This window comes from Nomascus leucogenys, chromosome 20 (assembly GCF_006542625.1).
Source record: "Nomascus leucogenys isolate Asia chromosome 20, Asia_NLE_v1, whole genome shotgun sequence".
Classification (NCBI taxonomy): domain Eukaryota; kingdom Metazoa; phylum Chordata; class Mammalia; order Primates; family Hylobatidae; genus Nomascus; species Nomascus leucogenys.
In genome coordinates, this window is record NC_044400.1 from 59,560,859 (window position 1) to 59,576,121 (window position 15,263).

Genomic DNA, 15,263 nt, shown 5'->3' on the forward strand with positions numbered 1-15,263 from the left:
GAGAGAAGGCATTTGACCCAGAGAAATGGAGCATTAGCCAAAGGCACTGTGTTAATTTATTATATCGGACTAACTAGTTTCCTCACCCTACTCCTCTATGCATCCCCATCGATGTCCAGAAGATGCTCACTCAAAAAAAAAAATAAAAGTTAGTTTATAGACAAAATAAAGAAAATGCATTCCAAATGCACACCCAAGTGTAGTGGAAATAAATTTGCAACCCCATTACCAACATAATACGAGAAATATTTGAAGGCATTCAGTAGCCAGGCTCGGTGGCTCACCTAGCACTTTGGGAGGCCCAAGTGGGCGGGTCACTTGAGGTCAGGAGTTCGAGACCAGCCTGACCAACATGGTGAAACCCCGTCTCTACTAAAAATAGAAAAATTAGCCAGGCATGGTGGCGGGTGCTGAGGCAGGAGAATCGCTTGAACCTGGGAGGAGGAGGTTGCAGTGAGCCAAGATTATGCCACTGCACTCCAACACTCCAGCCTGGGCAACAGAAACTCTGTCTCAAAAAAAGAGAAAAAGAAGAAGAAGAAGGAGAAGGAGGGGAAGAAGAAGAAGGAGAAGAAGAAGAAAGATGTCAACTTAAAATCACAAGATTTATGAATTTATAAAGGATAACTTGATTTCTTATGATAGGTTGCAACATTGCAAGCTGAGAAGTGGAGCCTCCGATTGATACTGAATGCAGGCACGTCACCAGAGGAAGGGTGGACCGGGTTTTATGCTAAATGGGTTGGCTAAATATCTGTTTTGTTTTGTTTTTGTTTTTGAGACGGTGTCTTGCTCTGTCATCCAGGCTGAAGTGCAGTGCTGCAATTTCAGCTCACTGCAGCCTCCACCTTCCAGGTTCCAGTGATTCTCCTGCCTCAGCCTCCTGGGTAGCTGGAATTACAGGCATGCGTCACCACGCCCAGCTAATTTTTGTATTTTTAGTAGAGAAGGGGTTTCACCACATTGGCCAGGCTGGTCTCGAACTCCTGACCTCAGGTGATCCACCCGCCTCAGCCTCCCAAAGTGCTGGGATTACAGGTGCAAGCCACTGTGCCCAGCCTAAATATATGTATTTAACAGGTTATAGGAGAAGTTACAAATACTCATGAAGGGTGGTCACGTGCATGCGTGGTAAGCAAACGTGTAATATACCTCCCATGTTCACTTTGGGGTGGAGACTTAATATTAAAATGCAGTAAAATTAGGTCTATATGTCAAACGGTGAAACAAAGACGCTCTGTGTACAGCCTCCATAGACCAGCTAGAACCGGTGCATGGTTGGTGGTCATTTATCAGGAAGGAATGCTTTGTAAACCAGTCAGCTGTCATGTCAAAATCTCAAAACCGGAGGGGAGTCCAGCTGTGGCATCAAGAGGTTAATTGAAGTCAGCAGAGGAATCTTCCATTCTTTTATTCCAAGGCTTGTTTCCATTTAATGGCTGGGGAAAAAAAAAAAAAACGTCTGGTGGCAGTGAGGAAGGGGACTCACCGAAGTGTGACTGACCTTCCATCTTGTCATGGTCGGAAGCTTAGTATTTGTGAAAAGTTTTTCTAAGGTCTCCTTGGCCAAGAAGAGTCTGTTCAGTTGATCAGGGGGCTTAGGATTTTACTTTTTTTTTTTTTTTTTGAGACAAGTCTCTGTTGCCTAGGCTGGAGTTCAGTGGCAGGTTCACTGCAGCTGGGCTCAAACAATTCTGCCCCAGCCTCCCAAGTAGACACGGGGTTTTGCCATGTTGGCCAGGCTGGTCTTGAACTCCTGACCTCAAGTGATCCTCCCACCTTAGCCTCCCAAAGTGCTGGGATTACAGGCATGAGTCACCATGCCTGGCTGGATCTTACTTTTATTTCACAAGAATAACTGGTAGTATTAAGTGCAAGATAGCCATAGGTATGGGGGCTGAGCCTTGATGGACGGGCAGGATTTTGGACAGGTAGGTAGGAAAGGGCATGCCAGGTGGGAAGAACTGATGAGCAAGGGCATGGGGGTGAGGATGTGCCTATGGTGTTTCAGGGAACAGTGGGAGACAGGAGCAGAGGGCTGCTGTTGATGAGAATGGCCCATGGTGCCCAAGTGGTTAGCATGACCCAGGAAATCAACTGTGAATGAACTCAGAAGAGGCAGCCTCTCTACAGGCCTGGACTTGCCTTCTGGAAACTTTGCAAATAGAAAGCCAGAGAATGTGGCCACCAGAACGAATGTCAGTTGATTTCTCCATGGGTCAAGAAACGGAAAGTGGCCATCTGATAGCTTGCAGAGCAGTAAACAGCTTGAGCATCACTTACGGAAACCCAGATTATTCTTCAGGGGACAAGCCTGCGGTCTTAGAAACACTAATGGTCATTCCCGTTGTGGTCAACATAAGAAAACCTGGGACTTCAAACAAAAGATAGCTGGCACCCTGTAAGGAGAGCTCTTATTTTCTAGTGTCTGTTCATTCCATGAAGACTACGTACTGGATTGAGTTCTGAGAACCGGCCTGGTTCATATTTCATGTCACCTCCTGTGGCCAAGCCGCTCAGCCAGGCAGAACATCTTGCTGAGGGCCCACAGAATCAGGAAGGGTGTTAACCAGTGGGTTGTGATGCATGGGCACAGCCTGTTTCCCGACACTGTTTTTAATTAATTAGCCGTGACAGGCACCCAATCTCTCCCCTCTGACTCTGGCCTCCCATCCTGGGATGCACCCCAGGTTTCCTGTCTGCACCTGGAGTGCCAGCGTGTCTCAGGGAAATGCTGGTTTGTGAAGCCCCTGTCCTATTCTTCCCCCAACATGGCGCAGAGATTGTACATGCCAGACTCACAGCTTTCAAGAGCAGGAAGAGGAGACTTTGGGGAGGATCACAGACAAAAGGCAGCCAGGACAAGTGCAGGAGCCTGCAAGGGGGTATTCCACGCTGGTTATATATGAAGGTCCTGCCTTCACCTCCAAATAAAAATGCAATGACCAAAAGCTAGTAAGGGATCAGTAACCATTTTGGATGAATAATGTCGATTAACATTGCAAGAGTGTGATGGGCTACATTGGAGACAATGCCTTCAAAGATGGGTTTATTATAAAATGAGGTTTTTAGGGTGGTCCTGTTCCAACAGGATGGCCCTATAAGAAGAGGAAATTTGGGGCGGGCACGGTGGTTCACACCTGTAATCCCAAAACTTTGGGAGGCCAAGGAGGGCAGATCACGAGGTCAAGAGATCAAGATCATCCCGGCCAACATGGTGAAACTCCGCCTCTACTAAAAATACAAAATATTAGCTGGGTGTAGTGGTGCAGGCCTGTAGTCCCAGCTACTTTGGAGGCTGAGGCAGGAGAATTGCTTGAATCCGGGAGGCGGAGGTTGCAGTGAACCGAGATCCCGCCACTGCACTACAGCCTGGCGACAGAGCGAGACTCCGTCTCAAAAAAAAAAAAGAAGAAGAGGAAATTTGGACACACAGAGAGACACCAAGGGCACTGGGGGACGACCACATGAGAACACAGAGAGGAAGATCTGTCTGCAAGCCAAGGAGAGAGGCTTCAGAAGAAACCAAACCTGGCAACACCTTCATCTTGGACTTCCAGCCTCCTGAACTGTGAGGAAATAAATTTCCATTGCCGTGGAAAAGCCACCCAGCCTGTGGTATTTTGTTATAGCACGTCTCGCAAGTGAATAACAGAATCACAAATGTAGGCGAAAAAATAGTACTTATTAAGATTTAGGCAATGTTTCTAGGAATTCTGTGAAGGCTTGTTGTAATAATTTCACCACCCAAAGGGTATCTGGGACTTCCAAGTCTGAAAGTCCCCAGAGCAGGGAAACCCGGCCCGTTCCCCACATTGTGTAACTCTCAGAAGCCAGACTCACTTCACTGGCCTAACTCTGTCATCTCAGGCTGTCTTCAGAGTCTGAAGTACAACAGTTTTTTTTTTTTTTTTTGAGACCGAGTCTTGCTCTGTCACCCAGGCTGGAGTGCAGTGGCACCATCTCGGCTCACTGCAACCTCCACTTCCCAGGTTCAAGTGATTCTCCTGCCTCAGGCTCGTAAGTACTGGGATTACAGGTGCGCACCACCACGCACGGCTAATTTTTGTATTTTTAGTAGAGATGGGGTTTCACCATGTTGGTCAGGCTGGTCTTGAACTCCTGACCTTGTGATCTGCCCGCCTTGGCCTCACAAAGTGCTGGGATTACAGGTGTGAGCCATCGCGCCCAGCAGTTTTTTTTTTTAAACCCAATATGGGCACAGAAACTTCTGCCCCTTCCCTATTCATTCCAAATGCTCTAAAACCCAGCTCAGGTTTCCTCTCCTTCAGGAAGTGGACGAGAACTGATACTCTCTGACCTGGTACTTTCATCAGAGGTGTTCAAACCAGGGGGACTCCATCTGGGGCTGGGTAAAATGAGGCTGAGACCTGTTGGGTTGCATCCCTAGGAGGTTAGGCATTCTTAGTTACAGGATGAGATAGGAGGTCACAAGATACAGGTCACAAGGACCCCACTGATAAAACAGGATGCAGTAGAAAAGCCAGTCAGAACCCGCCAAATCTAAGATAGCAATGAAAGTGACCTCTGGTGGTCCTCACTGTGCATTATACACTAATTATAATACATTAGCATGCTAAAAGACACTCCCACCAGTGCCATGACAGTTTACAAATGCCATGGCAACTCCAGAAGTTACCCCATATGGAACTAAAAGGAAGAGAGACCTAAGAGAGTCTAAAAGGAAGAGAAATCCTCAGTTTCAGGAATTCCACGCCCCTTTCACAGAAAATTCATGAAGAATCCACCGCTTGTTTAGCATGTAATCAGGAAATAACCATAAAAATAGCCAACCAAGGCCAGGCGCGGTAGCTCATGCCTGTAATCCCACACTTTGGGAGGCCGAGGCAGGCGAATCACTTGAGGCCAAGAGTTCAAGACCAGCCTGGCCAACATGGTGAAACCTCATCTCTACCAAAAATACAAAAATTAGCCAGGTGTGGTGATGCATGCCTGTAATCCCAACTACTCGAGAGGCTGAGGCAGGAGAATCACTTGATCCCGGGAGGCCGAGATTGCAGTGAGCCGAGATCGTGCCACTGTACTCCAGCCTGAGCAACAGAGTGAGACACCGTCTCAAAAAAAAAAAAAAAAAAGCCAACCAGCAGTCCTTGGGGCCTTGGGGCTGCTCTGCCTATGGAGTAGTCATTCTTTTATTTCTTTACTTTCTTAACAAACTTCTTTCGCTTTAATCCGTGTACTCATTCTGCATTCTTTCTTGTGCAAGATCCAAGAACCCTGTTTTAGGGTCTGGATTGGGATTCCTTTCTGGTAACACTTGCCTTGTTATTCTGTAAGCAGGGATCCTAGCAAGTGCCCATCTATGCACCGGAAATAGTCGGAGAATACTCCACCTTCCAGGAAGCCGTTTGCAGACTAGCATGTGCAAAGGGGCTGAAATGTCCTCTGGGAAGATATCTTGACTGCTGTTCAGTGGGACTCATGCACAGACATGCCCGACAGATTTGAGGGCCACTGGTGGGGAAGGGCTTACAGGAACTGGGGAGGATATTGACCCTAGGGACCTGTGACCCAGGCTGAGCCACCAGCCCTGAGGGCTGCAGAGGAGAACTGTTGGGTTTACTGTTATAACTACCAGAAGATCTTTTCTTTTCCTTTCTTTTTTTTTTTTTTTTTTTTTTTGAGTTGGAGTCTGGCTCTGTTGCCCAGGCTGGAGTGCAGTGGCACCATCTCGGCTCACTGCAAGCTCCGCCTCCCGGGTTCATGCCATTCTCCTACCTCAGCCTCCTGAGTAGCTGGGACTACAGGTGCCCACCACCATGCCCAGCTAATTTTTTGTATTTTTAGTAGAGATGGGGTTTCACTGTGTTAGCCAGGACGGTCTCGATCTCCTGACCTCGTGATCTGCCCGCCTCAGCCTCCCAAAGTGCTGGGATTACAGGCGTGAGCCACCATGCCTGGCTTTTTTTCTTTTCTTGTATCTTTTCTTTTCTTTTTTTTCTTTCCTTTTCTTTTCTTTTCTTTTCTTTTCTTGAGACAGGGTCTCACTCTGTCACCCAGGCTGGAGTGCAGTGTGACACAGGCACAGCTCACTACAGCCTCAACCTCCTGGGCTCAAGCAATCCTCCCACCTTAGCCCCCTAAGTAGCTGGGACTACAGGCGTTCTCCACCATGCCTGGCTAATTCCTGTATTTTTTGTAGAGATGGGGTCTCACCATGTTGCCCAGGCTGGTCTCGAACTCCAGACCTCAAGTGATCCACCCTCCTTGGCCTCCCAAAGTGCTGGGATTACAGGTGTGAACCACCAGGCCCAGTCCAGAGGATCTTTTCTTGAGCCTGCCATTCTGGAAACATTTCAAAATTGAAAGAACTGTTTCACTAAATTGTGCCTCTCTGAGGCCCTACCGGGCCATGGAGTTCACTAATTGAGTATAAATGAGGGAGAGAATATTTTCTATCCTCATTCCCCTTGTGAAAGCAACTGCTGTAAGTCAGAACCTTGCTTAGTACACTAAATACACTGCTTGGCGAGTAATAGGAACATGATAGATGTTTGCTATGTGAATAAATGAGTCAAGCTGTCCTGCATCATAAAGTTCAAGTTCACTGTTATTTATTGGTGAATCTCCACTGCAGTTCCCCAGATGACCAGCCCGAGTCGATCAATAGGTGCTGAGCCTGAACTTAACAGTGGGGACCAGCAGCTGGTGGTGGTGATGATGAGGGGCATGCCATAACACTAAGCAACATCAGGATTATTTACAAACCCTCTTCTGGGAAGGGAATTTCCTCATGAGTACAGGAACCATTGCAAATCAGATAGCAATATTGACATGACCACAGTTGCATTCTCAGGGTATTGAAATCTGAGACCTTAGGCTTCTATTTCACTGAATTCTTGTAATACCACTGCAAGTTGAGGTATACATTTCCCGATTTTATGGATAAATAAACTACTGTTACAATAATACTGTGGAACAAGCAACCACAAAATCTCAGAGTCACAAACATTTATATTTCACTCGGGCACTGTAGGTTGGCTGTGATTTAGCTAATCTAAGCTAGATTCAGCTGGGCTGGGTTCCAGGCTCTGCGGTAGGTCCAGCGTATACAGCACCCTTGATGTAAGTAACTCCATCTTAGAAAAATGCTTCAACTTACATTTCAAAAGGCATCAAGCCAGCTGGGCTCAGATGTTCTCCTAATTAAGAGATAACACCCAACAAGATGAGGGCACGACCCTTTACTATCAGTCCTCAGCAGAGGACTCCAGGGCCATAAAATGAGCAGAACGTCACCAGCTAAGCACGGCTTCTTGACAGACTCTGTCTTGTTGTCAGTCATTATCAGCACCTGGCACCTGCTGCTGAAGGCTCTGTCCACATTAAGGACTGTTCTTGCCAGACATTGATGACTGTCGGGGTCAGGCCGGGACACTCTCCTTGTCCATGTAACTCTTCTTGGACTGGTTCATCAACTCCTTCTCCTGTTCCTTTTTCTCTTCATGTTAAATGTTACTCTGTTTTGTGTGAAATATTAATCTAGAACATTTATATATCGATTAAGCATACTATTATTATTTATGGTTTGCAATATTGACTGACTGTGGAATAGCTTCAGCCTGCCCACACCTCTGACCACTGAGTAAACAGGTAATACTCAAGAGAATTGTTGGCCAGGCACGGTGGCTCATGTCTGTAATCCCAGCATTTTGGGATGCTGAGGCAGGATTGCTTGTGTCCAGGAGTTGGAGACCAGCCTGGGCAATATAGCAAGACCCTATCTCTAAAAAAAAGCCTCCTTTGGAACTCTATATATCTTGTGGCTCTTATGATCGAAATCGTATAATGGTATCAGTAAAAGTCTTACCTTGTGGAAAGACACAGACGTGTGTGGACCTGGTTATGTCTGACTTTGCACAGCTCACAGCATCCACACTTGCTCTATGTATTTTTATTCTTCTGGGATCAGTGGGCAAGTGAGGCATGTTCATCTTAAATGGGATCAGAGTATACCGCACCAAAAAATGCACCTTGGCATAAGGATGATTAAGAGTCAGTAGTTGCAAAAGAATTCTTACTCTCCCCTTTTCTGCCTAAAAGTAGGATATAAATTTATCTTGTGAAGGTAACCTCCTCTTTTGTACCAAGAGGAGGAGAGAGACTCTTATCATCAGAGATAGCACCTAAATGAGTCTGCATAAACAAACTTTGCTGAAATAACTCATCTTCCATTACCTTTGCCATATATTTCCTAGTCACTATTTTCCCCATGATTCATCACTTCTCAAAGCCCAAAGCCCCTTTCCTTTGTTAAAATGGTATATAAGGCCCTGAGTCTAACCACTTCAGTTTTACTTTTTTTCTGTAAACTCATGTGCATACAAACATTAATAAAAATTGTGTGCCTTTTCTCCCATTCCCGTCTTTTGTTACTTTAATTCGCAGACCCCCCAGGAACAAAATATAACAGAGTAGTGTGAAAGTTTGTCCTCTACAGCAATCTCATGGCAAAAAGGCTCGAAAGCACAACTGTGCAAACACATTTGAAGAGGTCCATCACGTCACTTCCACTGAGGTCCCACTGGAGAAAGCAAGTCACATGGGTAAGTCAAAGTCAAGGGACAGAGAAGTGTAGGCTTCCCATGGAAATGGGAGGTGAGTTATTTTCAACCTCCATTTGTCTACACCAAAGCTGGAGCTGCCGCCTTGCAGCCTTCGCTGAAGCCTTCCTCCTGTAAATTTCCCTGGCTCATTGACTTGACCACTCCATGAAACAGTTATGTACTTTTGTCATCTTGTCCAAGTCTTAGTTCTTTGGTATTTGCTTTGTCTCCCCAGTAGAATTTTTGCGTTATTAAGGCAAGGGCAATTCTGAGACACCCCCAGCATTCGTACAATGCTGACACAGAGAAAGTACACAGTAAGTCATTGTGGAAGGACTGGTCAGGTGTATTTTTTTCTATCTTTCTACCGAGAAGCCTGCAGTTAAGTGCCGCTGTGGGTATCCTGGCAGATTACATGAAAACAAACGCAAAAGAGCTGAGCTTGTGCCTGTGGCCCCACATTGCTGGAGGAACTTGACACTCTTCATTATTTCAGAGGATTTCTACCAGCAGGTACAGCTGGGTTAATCAGCACCATATCCTTGCAGACTTAATTAGCAGCTCCTTATCAGAACTCAGCTTCTTAATACCAGACATTAAAAAAAAGAAGTTCCAAGCTTATATCCTTATGTTCAGTTACTTCTCATGCAAATCTGAGACCAAAATCTCACCTTCTAAAGAGAGTCAAGAGATGAGAGTCAAAGTGATTAAAAAATGTCCTTTTCCTGGTCAGATGAAGATTATACCAATACTGATTAATACAGAACCTCCAATATGGAATAATTCTATTCATTATCTCAGAAGTATTCTTTTTTGCTGGTTTCTTCTGGGCATTCTACCACTCTAGTCTAGCCCCAGCTCCAGAATTAGGGGGACACTGACCCCTAACAGGCATTTTTCCCCTCAACTCCTTAGAAGTCCCTCTCCTAAATACATCTGTACTTCTTGCATCAGGAGTTTCAATTACTTGGGCTCACCACAGACTGATAGATGGTAGTCGAAAGCAGATACTTGAAGCACTATCCATCACAATTGCCTTAGGTATTTACTTTACCTTTCTACAAGTCTAGGAATATTTTGAGGCCCCCTTTACCATCACTGATGGACTCTACGGCTCAACATTCTTTACAGCCACAGGCTTTCGCGGACTTCATGTTATTATTGGATCAACATTTCTCACTGTCTCCTCTGCCAATTAAAATTCCACTTTACATCCAACCACCTCTTTCCCTTTGAAGCCACTGCCTGATATTGACACTTCGTAGATGTAGCATGACTATTATTATATGTCTCTATCTCCTGATGAGGATCATACTCTTTTAGTATGAACAGTACCATTGACTTCCAATCAATTAGTTTCGATACTATCTGAAAGAGAGTAATCAACCTGACACTAGGCCTAGTAACTGACACCTCACTGGCCCTATTACTACTAATAATAGCATTGTGGGTCCCACAACTTAATATCTATATGGAAAAATCCAACCCTTATGAATGCGGATTTGACCCAATAACCTCCGTCCACCTCCCCTTCTCCTTAAAATTCTTCCCAGTAGCCACCACATTCCTCTTCTTCAACTTAGAGATACTCTACTACTACCCCTGCCATGAGCCCTTCAAACAACCAACCTGACACTAATAATCAGCACAGCCCTTATATTAGTTACCATTTTAATCCTAGGCTTGACTTATGAATGAGCCCAAAAAGGGTTAGACTGAGTTGAATTGGTAAATAGTTTAAGTCAAAATAAATGATTTCAACTCATTAGATTATGATAGACCATGTTTGCCAAATGCCCTTTATTTACATTAATATTATATTAGCATACACCATATCGCTACCAGGAGTATTAGTCTATCAATCACATCTAATATCCCTATGATGCCTAAAAGGCATAATACTATCAATATTTATCATAAATACTCTCATAACTTTAAATATACATTTCACTCTAGCATCCATAATACCCATTATCCTCCTAGTATTTGCTGTCTGTGAAGTTGCAGTGGACCTTGCCTTACTAGTTTCAATCTCCAGTACATATGGCCTAGATTATGTACAAAATCTGTTTACTTCAATGCTAAATATTATTATTCCAACAATTATACTGTTACCAATGACATGATTCTCTAAAAATTCTGTAATCTGAATCAACTGGTTATCCACAGCCTACTCATCAGCCTCATCAGCCTACTATTTTTTAACCAATTCAACAATAACTCACCCAATTTCTCATTAGTCTTCACTTCTGTCCCGCTGACATCACCCCTTCTAATCTTAACAGCCTGACTACTACCTCTTACAATTCTAGCAAGCCAATATCACCTGTCCAATGAATCACCCCCATGAAAAAAAGCTCTACATTTCTATATTGATTTCCCTACAGACTTTTTAAATCATAGCATTCACCGCCACAGAACTAATTATATTTTATATCCTCTTTGAAGCCATGCTAGTTCCTACCCTAATTATTATCACCCGCTGAGGCAACCAACCAGAACTCCTCAATGCAAGCTCATACTTCTTATTTAACACATTAGTAGGATACCTTCCTCTACTTGTAACACTCGTTTATACTCAAAAGATATCAAAGTCACTAAATATGCTAGTAATAATACTTTTTTTCTTTTTTTTTTTTTTAAGAGACAGAGTTTCACTCTTGTTGCCCAGGCTGGAGGGCAATGGCACGATCTCGGCTCACTGCAACCTATGCCTCCCAGGTTCAAGCAATTCTCCTGCCTCAGCCTCCCAAGTAGCTGGAATTACAGGCATGCGCCACCACGCTAGGCTAATTTTGTATTTTTAGTAGAGACGGGATTTCTCCATATTGGTCAGGCTGGTCTCAAACTCCCGATGTCAGGTGATCTGTCTGCCTTGGTCTCCCAAAGTGCTGAGATTACAGGCGTGAGCCACCACGCCTGGCCTAGTAATAATACTTACTACCCAAGAGCTGTTAACCTCCTGATCCAATAATCTTATATGATTAGCATGTATCATGGCTTGTATAGTAAAAATACCTCTATATGGACTTCACCTATGACTCCTCAAAGCTCATATGGAAGCTCGATAGTTCTTGCAGCAGTACTCCTAAAGCTAGGCAGTTACGGTATGACACAGCTTACTCTTATCCTCACCCCCCTAACAGAGTATATAGCCTATCTGTTCCTCATCTTGTCCCTATGAGAAACAGCTCTATTGTCTACGACAAACTGATCTAAAATCACGTATTGGCTACTCCTCCGTAAGCCACATAGCACTTGTTATGATGCCTATCCTCATCCGGACCCCTTGAAGCTTTATAGGTGCAATCACCCTTATCATTGCTCACACATTCACTTCATCCTTACTATTCTGCCTAGCAAATTCAAACTATGACCGAGTCCATAGACGGACCATATTACTTACCCGAGGCCTTCAAACACTGCTCCCACTAATAGCTTCTTCTAGCAAATCTTACTAACCTTGACTTACTCCCCACCATTAATCTAGCAGGAGAACTCTTTGTGACTATGGCCTTATTCTCCTGACCAAATGTCACTATTATGCTTATAGGACTTAATATACTAATTACAGCCCTTTCCTCCCTGTATATGCTAATCACGACACAACGAGGGACACTTGCATATTATATTAACAGTATTAAACCTTCCTTTACATGAGAAAATACATTAATACTTATACATCTTGAGCCTATCTTCCTATTATCCTTAAACCCTAAAATTATTATAGGTTTTGCATGCTGTAGCTATAGTTTAACCAAAACATTAGACTGTGGATCTAACAACAGAAGCCTGCAACTTCTTACCTATCAAGAAAGTATGCAAGAACTGCCAGCTCATGCCCCCATGCCTGATAACCTGGCTTTCTCAACTTTTAAAGGATTAGAGTCATCCGTTGGTCTTAGGAACTTATCACTTAGTATGTACAAGGATCATGCATTCATAAGATTGTTTAACCTTTATCTTAGTTAATCTTCTAGCTACTATAATTATCCCCATCTTGCAGCTGAGGAAAATGAGGCTTAAAGAGGTTACGTGACTTGCCCAGGGTCACAGTGCTTACAAATGGTAGAACTGAAAGTAAACCCTGGCAAATACATCTTTGCTCCTTAGCATTCTATGCTAAATTCCTCCTCTGTTCATTTTATTTTTTTATTTTTTTGAGACAGAGTCTCTCTCTGTCACCCAGGCTGGAGTGCAGTGGCCCAATCTTGGCTCACTTCAACCTCCACCTCCCGGGTTCAAGCGATTCTCCTGCCTCAGCCTCCCAAGTAGCTGGGACTACAGGCATCCGCCACCACACCTGGCAATTTTTTGTATTTTTAGTAGAGATGGGGTTTCACGATATTGGCCAGGCTGGTCTTGAACTCCTGACCTTGTGATCTGCCCCCCTCACGCCTGTAATCCCCCAAAGTGCTGGGATTACAGGCGTGAGCCACTGCACCCAGCCTCATTTTATTTTTAATGAACTATTTCAAACATCAAAAAGTATAGAAAAAGGCTGGATGCAGTGGCTCACGCCTGTAATCCCAGCACTTCAGGAGGCTGATGCAGGTGGGTCACCTGAGATTGGGAGTTTGAGACCAGCCTGGCCAACATGGTGAAACCCCATCTGTACTAAAACTACAAAAAAAGTTAGCCAGGCCTGGTGGCACATGTCTGTAATCCCAGCTACTCAGGAGGCTGAGGCAGGAGAATCGCTTGAACCTGGTAGGCAGAGGTTGCAGTGAGCCGAGATCGTTCCACTGCACTCCAGCTTGGGCGACAGAAAAAAAAAAAATACTAGTGCACCCACCAACCAGCTGTTACCTTTTCCCTTTTTTCTTTCAATCAGTGTTTTTGTTTTTTGCTGTTGTGGTTTTTGTTTTTTTGTTTTGTTTTGTTTTCAGAATTTTTGCTCTGGTTGCCCAGGCTGGAGTACAGTGGCATGATCTTGGCTCACTGCAACCTCTTCCTCCTGGGTTCAAGCGATCCTTCTGCCTCAGCCTCCTGAGTAGCTGGGATTACAGGCATGGACCACCACGCCCAGCTAATTTTTTTGTATTTTTAGTAGAGATGGGGTTTCATCATGTTGGACAGGCTGGTCTCAAACTCCTGACCTCAGGTGATTCACTCACCTCAGCCTTCCAAAGTGCAGGGATTACGGGCGTGAGCCACTGTGCCCCGCACAATCATTGGTTTTTATAACACAAAATATTATAGCCACAAAAAATATCCCATAACCATTCTTCCCTACCCCATGGTGGTAGAAAAAAAACTAGTTCTTGTCACACAGCCAGGAAAAGTTTCATCCTCCCTCTATGCCCAGAGGTAACCATGACTTGAATGTAGTGTTTCTTTTTTTTTATTTTTAATTTTTGTGCTACATAGTAGGTGTATGTATTTATGGATTACATGAGTTTTGTTTTTGTTTTTGTTTGCTTTTCAAGACAGGGTCTCACTCTGTCATCCAGGCTGGAGAGCAGTGGTGTGATCTCGGCTCACTGCAACCTCTGACTCCTGGGTTCAAGTGATCCTCTCACCTCAGCCTCCCAAGTAGCTGGGACTACAGGCATGCACTACCACGCCTGGCTAATTTTTCTATTTTTAATAGTGACAGGGTTTCACCATGTTGGCCAAGCTGGTCTCGAACTCCTGGGCTCAAGAGATCCATCTGCCTTGGCCTCCAAAGGTTCTGGGGTTACAGGCATGAGCCACTGCACCTGGCCTTTTTTTGCATTTAGTGTTTCTAATTCCATTGTACTTGTTATACTCTTACTACATATGTAGATTAGCACAAACATTACATAGAATTATTTGAATGTTTTAAAATTTTATTTAAGTAATATTCTTTAAACCATTTGCTTTTCACTCCAGCTTACGTGTTTACACTTTATTCTCATTGATACATATAGGAATCTTGGAATAGAAATATTGCTATATAATGTTCTATTTTGTAATGATAACATTATTTATTCATTTTCTTGTTGATTTTTGTTAATATAAATGATACATCAATGGATATTTTGTATGTATCTTTTAATGCAAATGTTCTAGAAGTTTTCTAGATTATGTACCCAAAAGTGCAATTACTGTGTCAAAGGGCATGCATATTTTCTACTTTATTGCCATGTAGTTCTCCAAATTGGTAATACCAATTTACATTCCTGCCAGCAAGCTATGAGTGTTTTCTATATTCTATATCCTCACCAATACTTGAATGTGTCAGAATTTAAAACATTTTCCAATCAAATGTAGTAAAATGATAGCTCATTTTAATATATAGTTTCCTGATCACTATAATAAGCCTTTCTTATTATGTTAATTGGCCATTTACATTTCTTCTTCTGTGAGTGTTTTGATCGTATTTTCTGTTCATTTTCATATTGGATTTTTTTTCTTATTGATTTGGAACTCTGGATACGAATCTTTTCTCAGTTACATGTATTGAAAATACATTCTCCTACTGTCTTTTAACCTCTTATGATACCTTTTGTTGTATCAAAAATTTTAACTTCAATGTAGCAAATGTGTTCAATTTTAATATATTGCTTTCTTTTGAAAGATAATGCATGCAGCACATAGCTTAAAATTCAAGAGTTACAAAAGAGCATATAGTAAAAAGTCTATTCTCTGCCTCTTCAAGTCACCCAATTCCCTTTAGTATCCTTCCAGAATTATGCACATAAAAGCAAA

At 43.5% G+C, this 15,263-nt stretch overlaps 1 protein-coding gene across 1 annotated transcript in view; it reads left to right on the forward strand.

The window, feature by feature from the left end:
- Window positions 1–9,579, forward strand: part of SEL1L3 (SEL1L family member 3) — a 141,634-nt gene extending 132,055 nt beyond the window's left edge. Inside the window, exon 24 of the mRNA XM_030801385.1 lies at window positions 8,431–9,579. Within this exon, the coding sequence (XP_030657245.1) occupies window positions 8,431–8,465 (35 nt within the window). The 3' untranslated portion in view covers window positions 8,466–9,579. The remainder of the gene's footprint in view (window positions 1–8,430) is intronic.
- The last annotated feature ends 5,684 nt before the right edge of the window (window positions 9,580–15,263 follow it).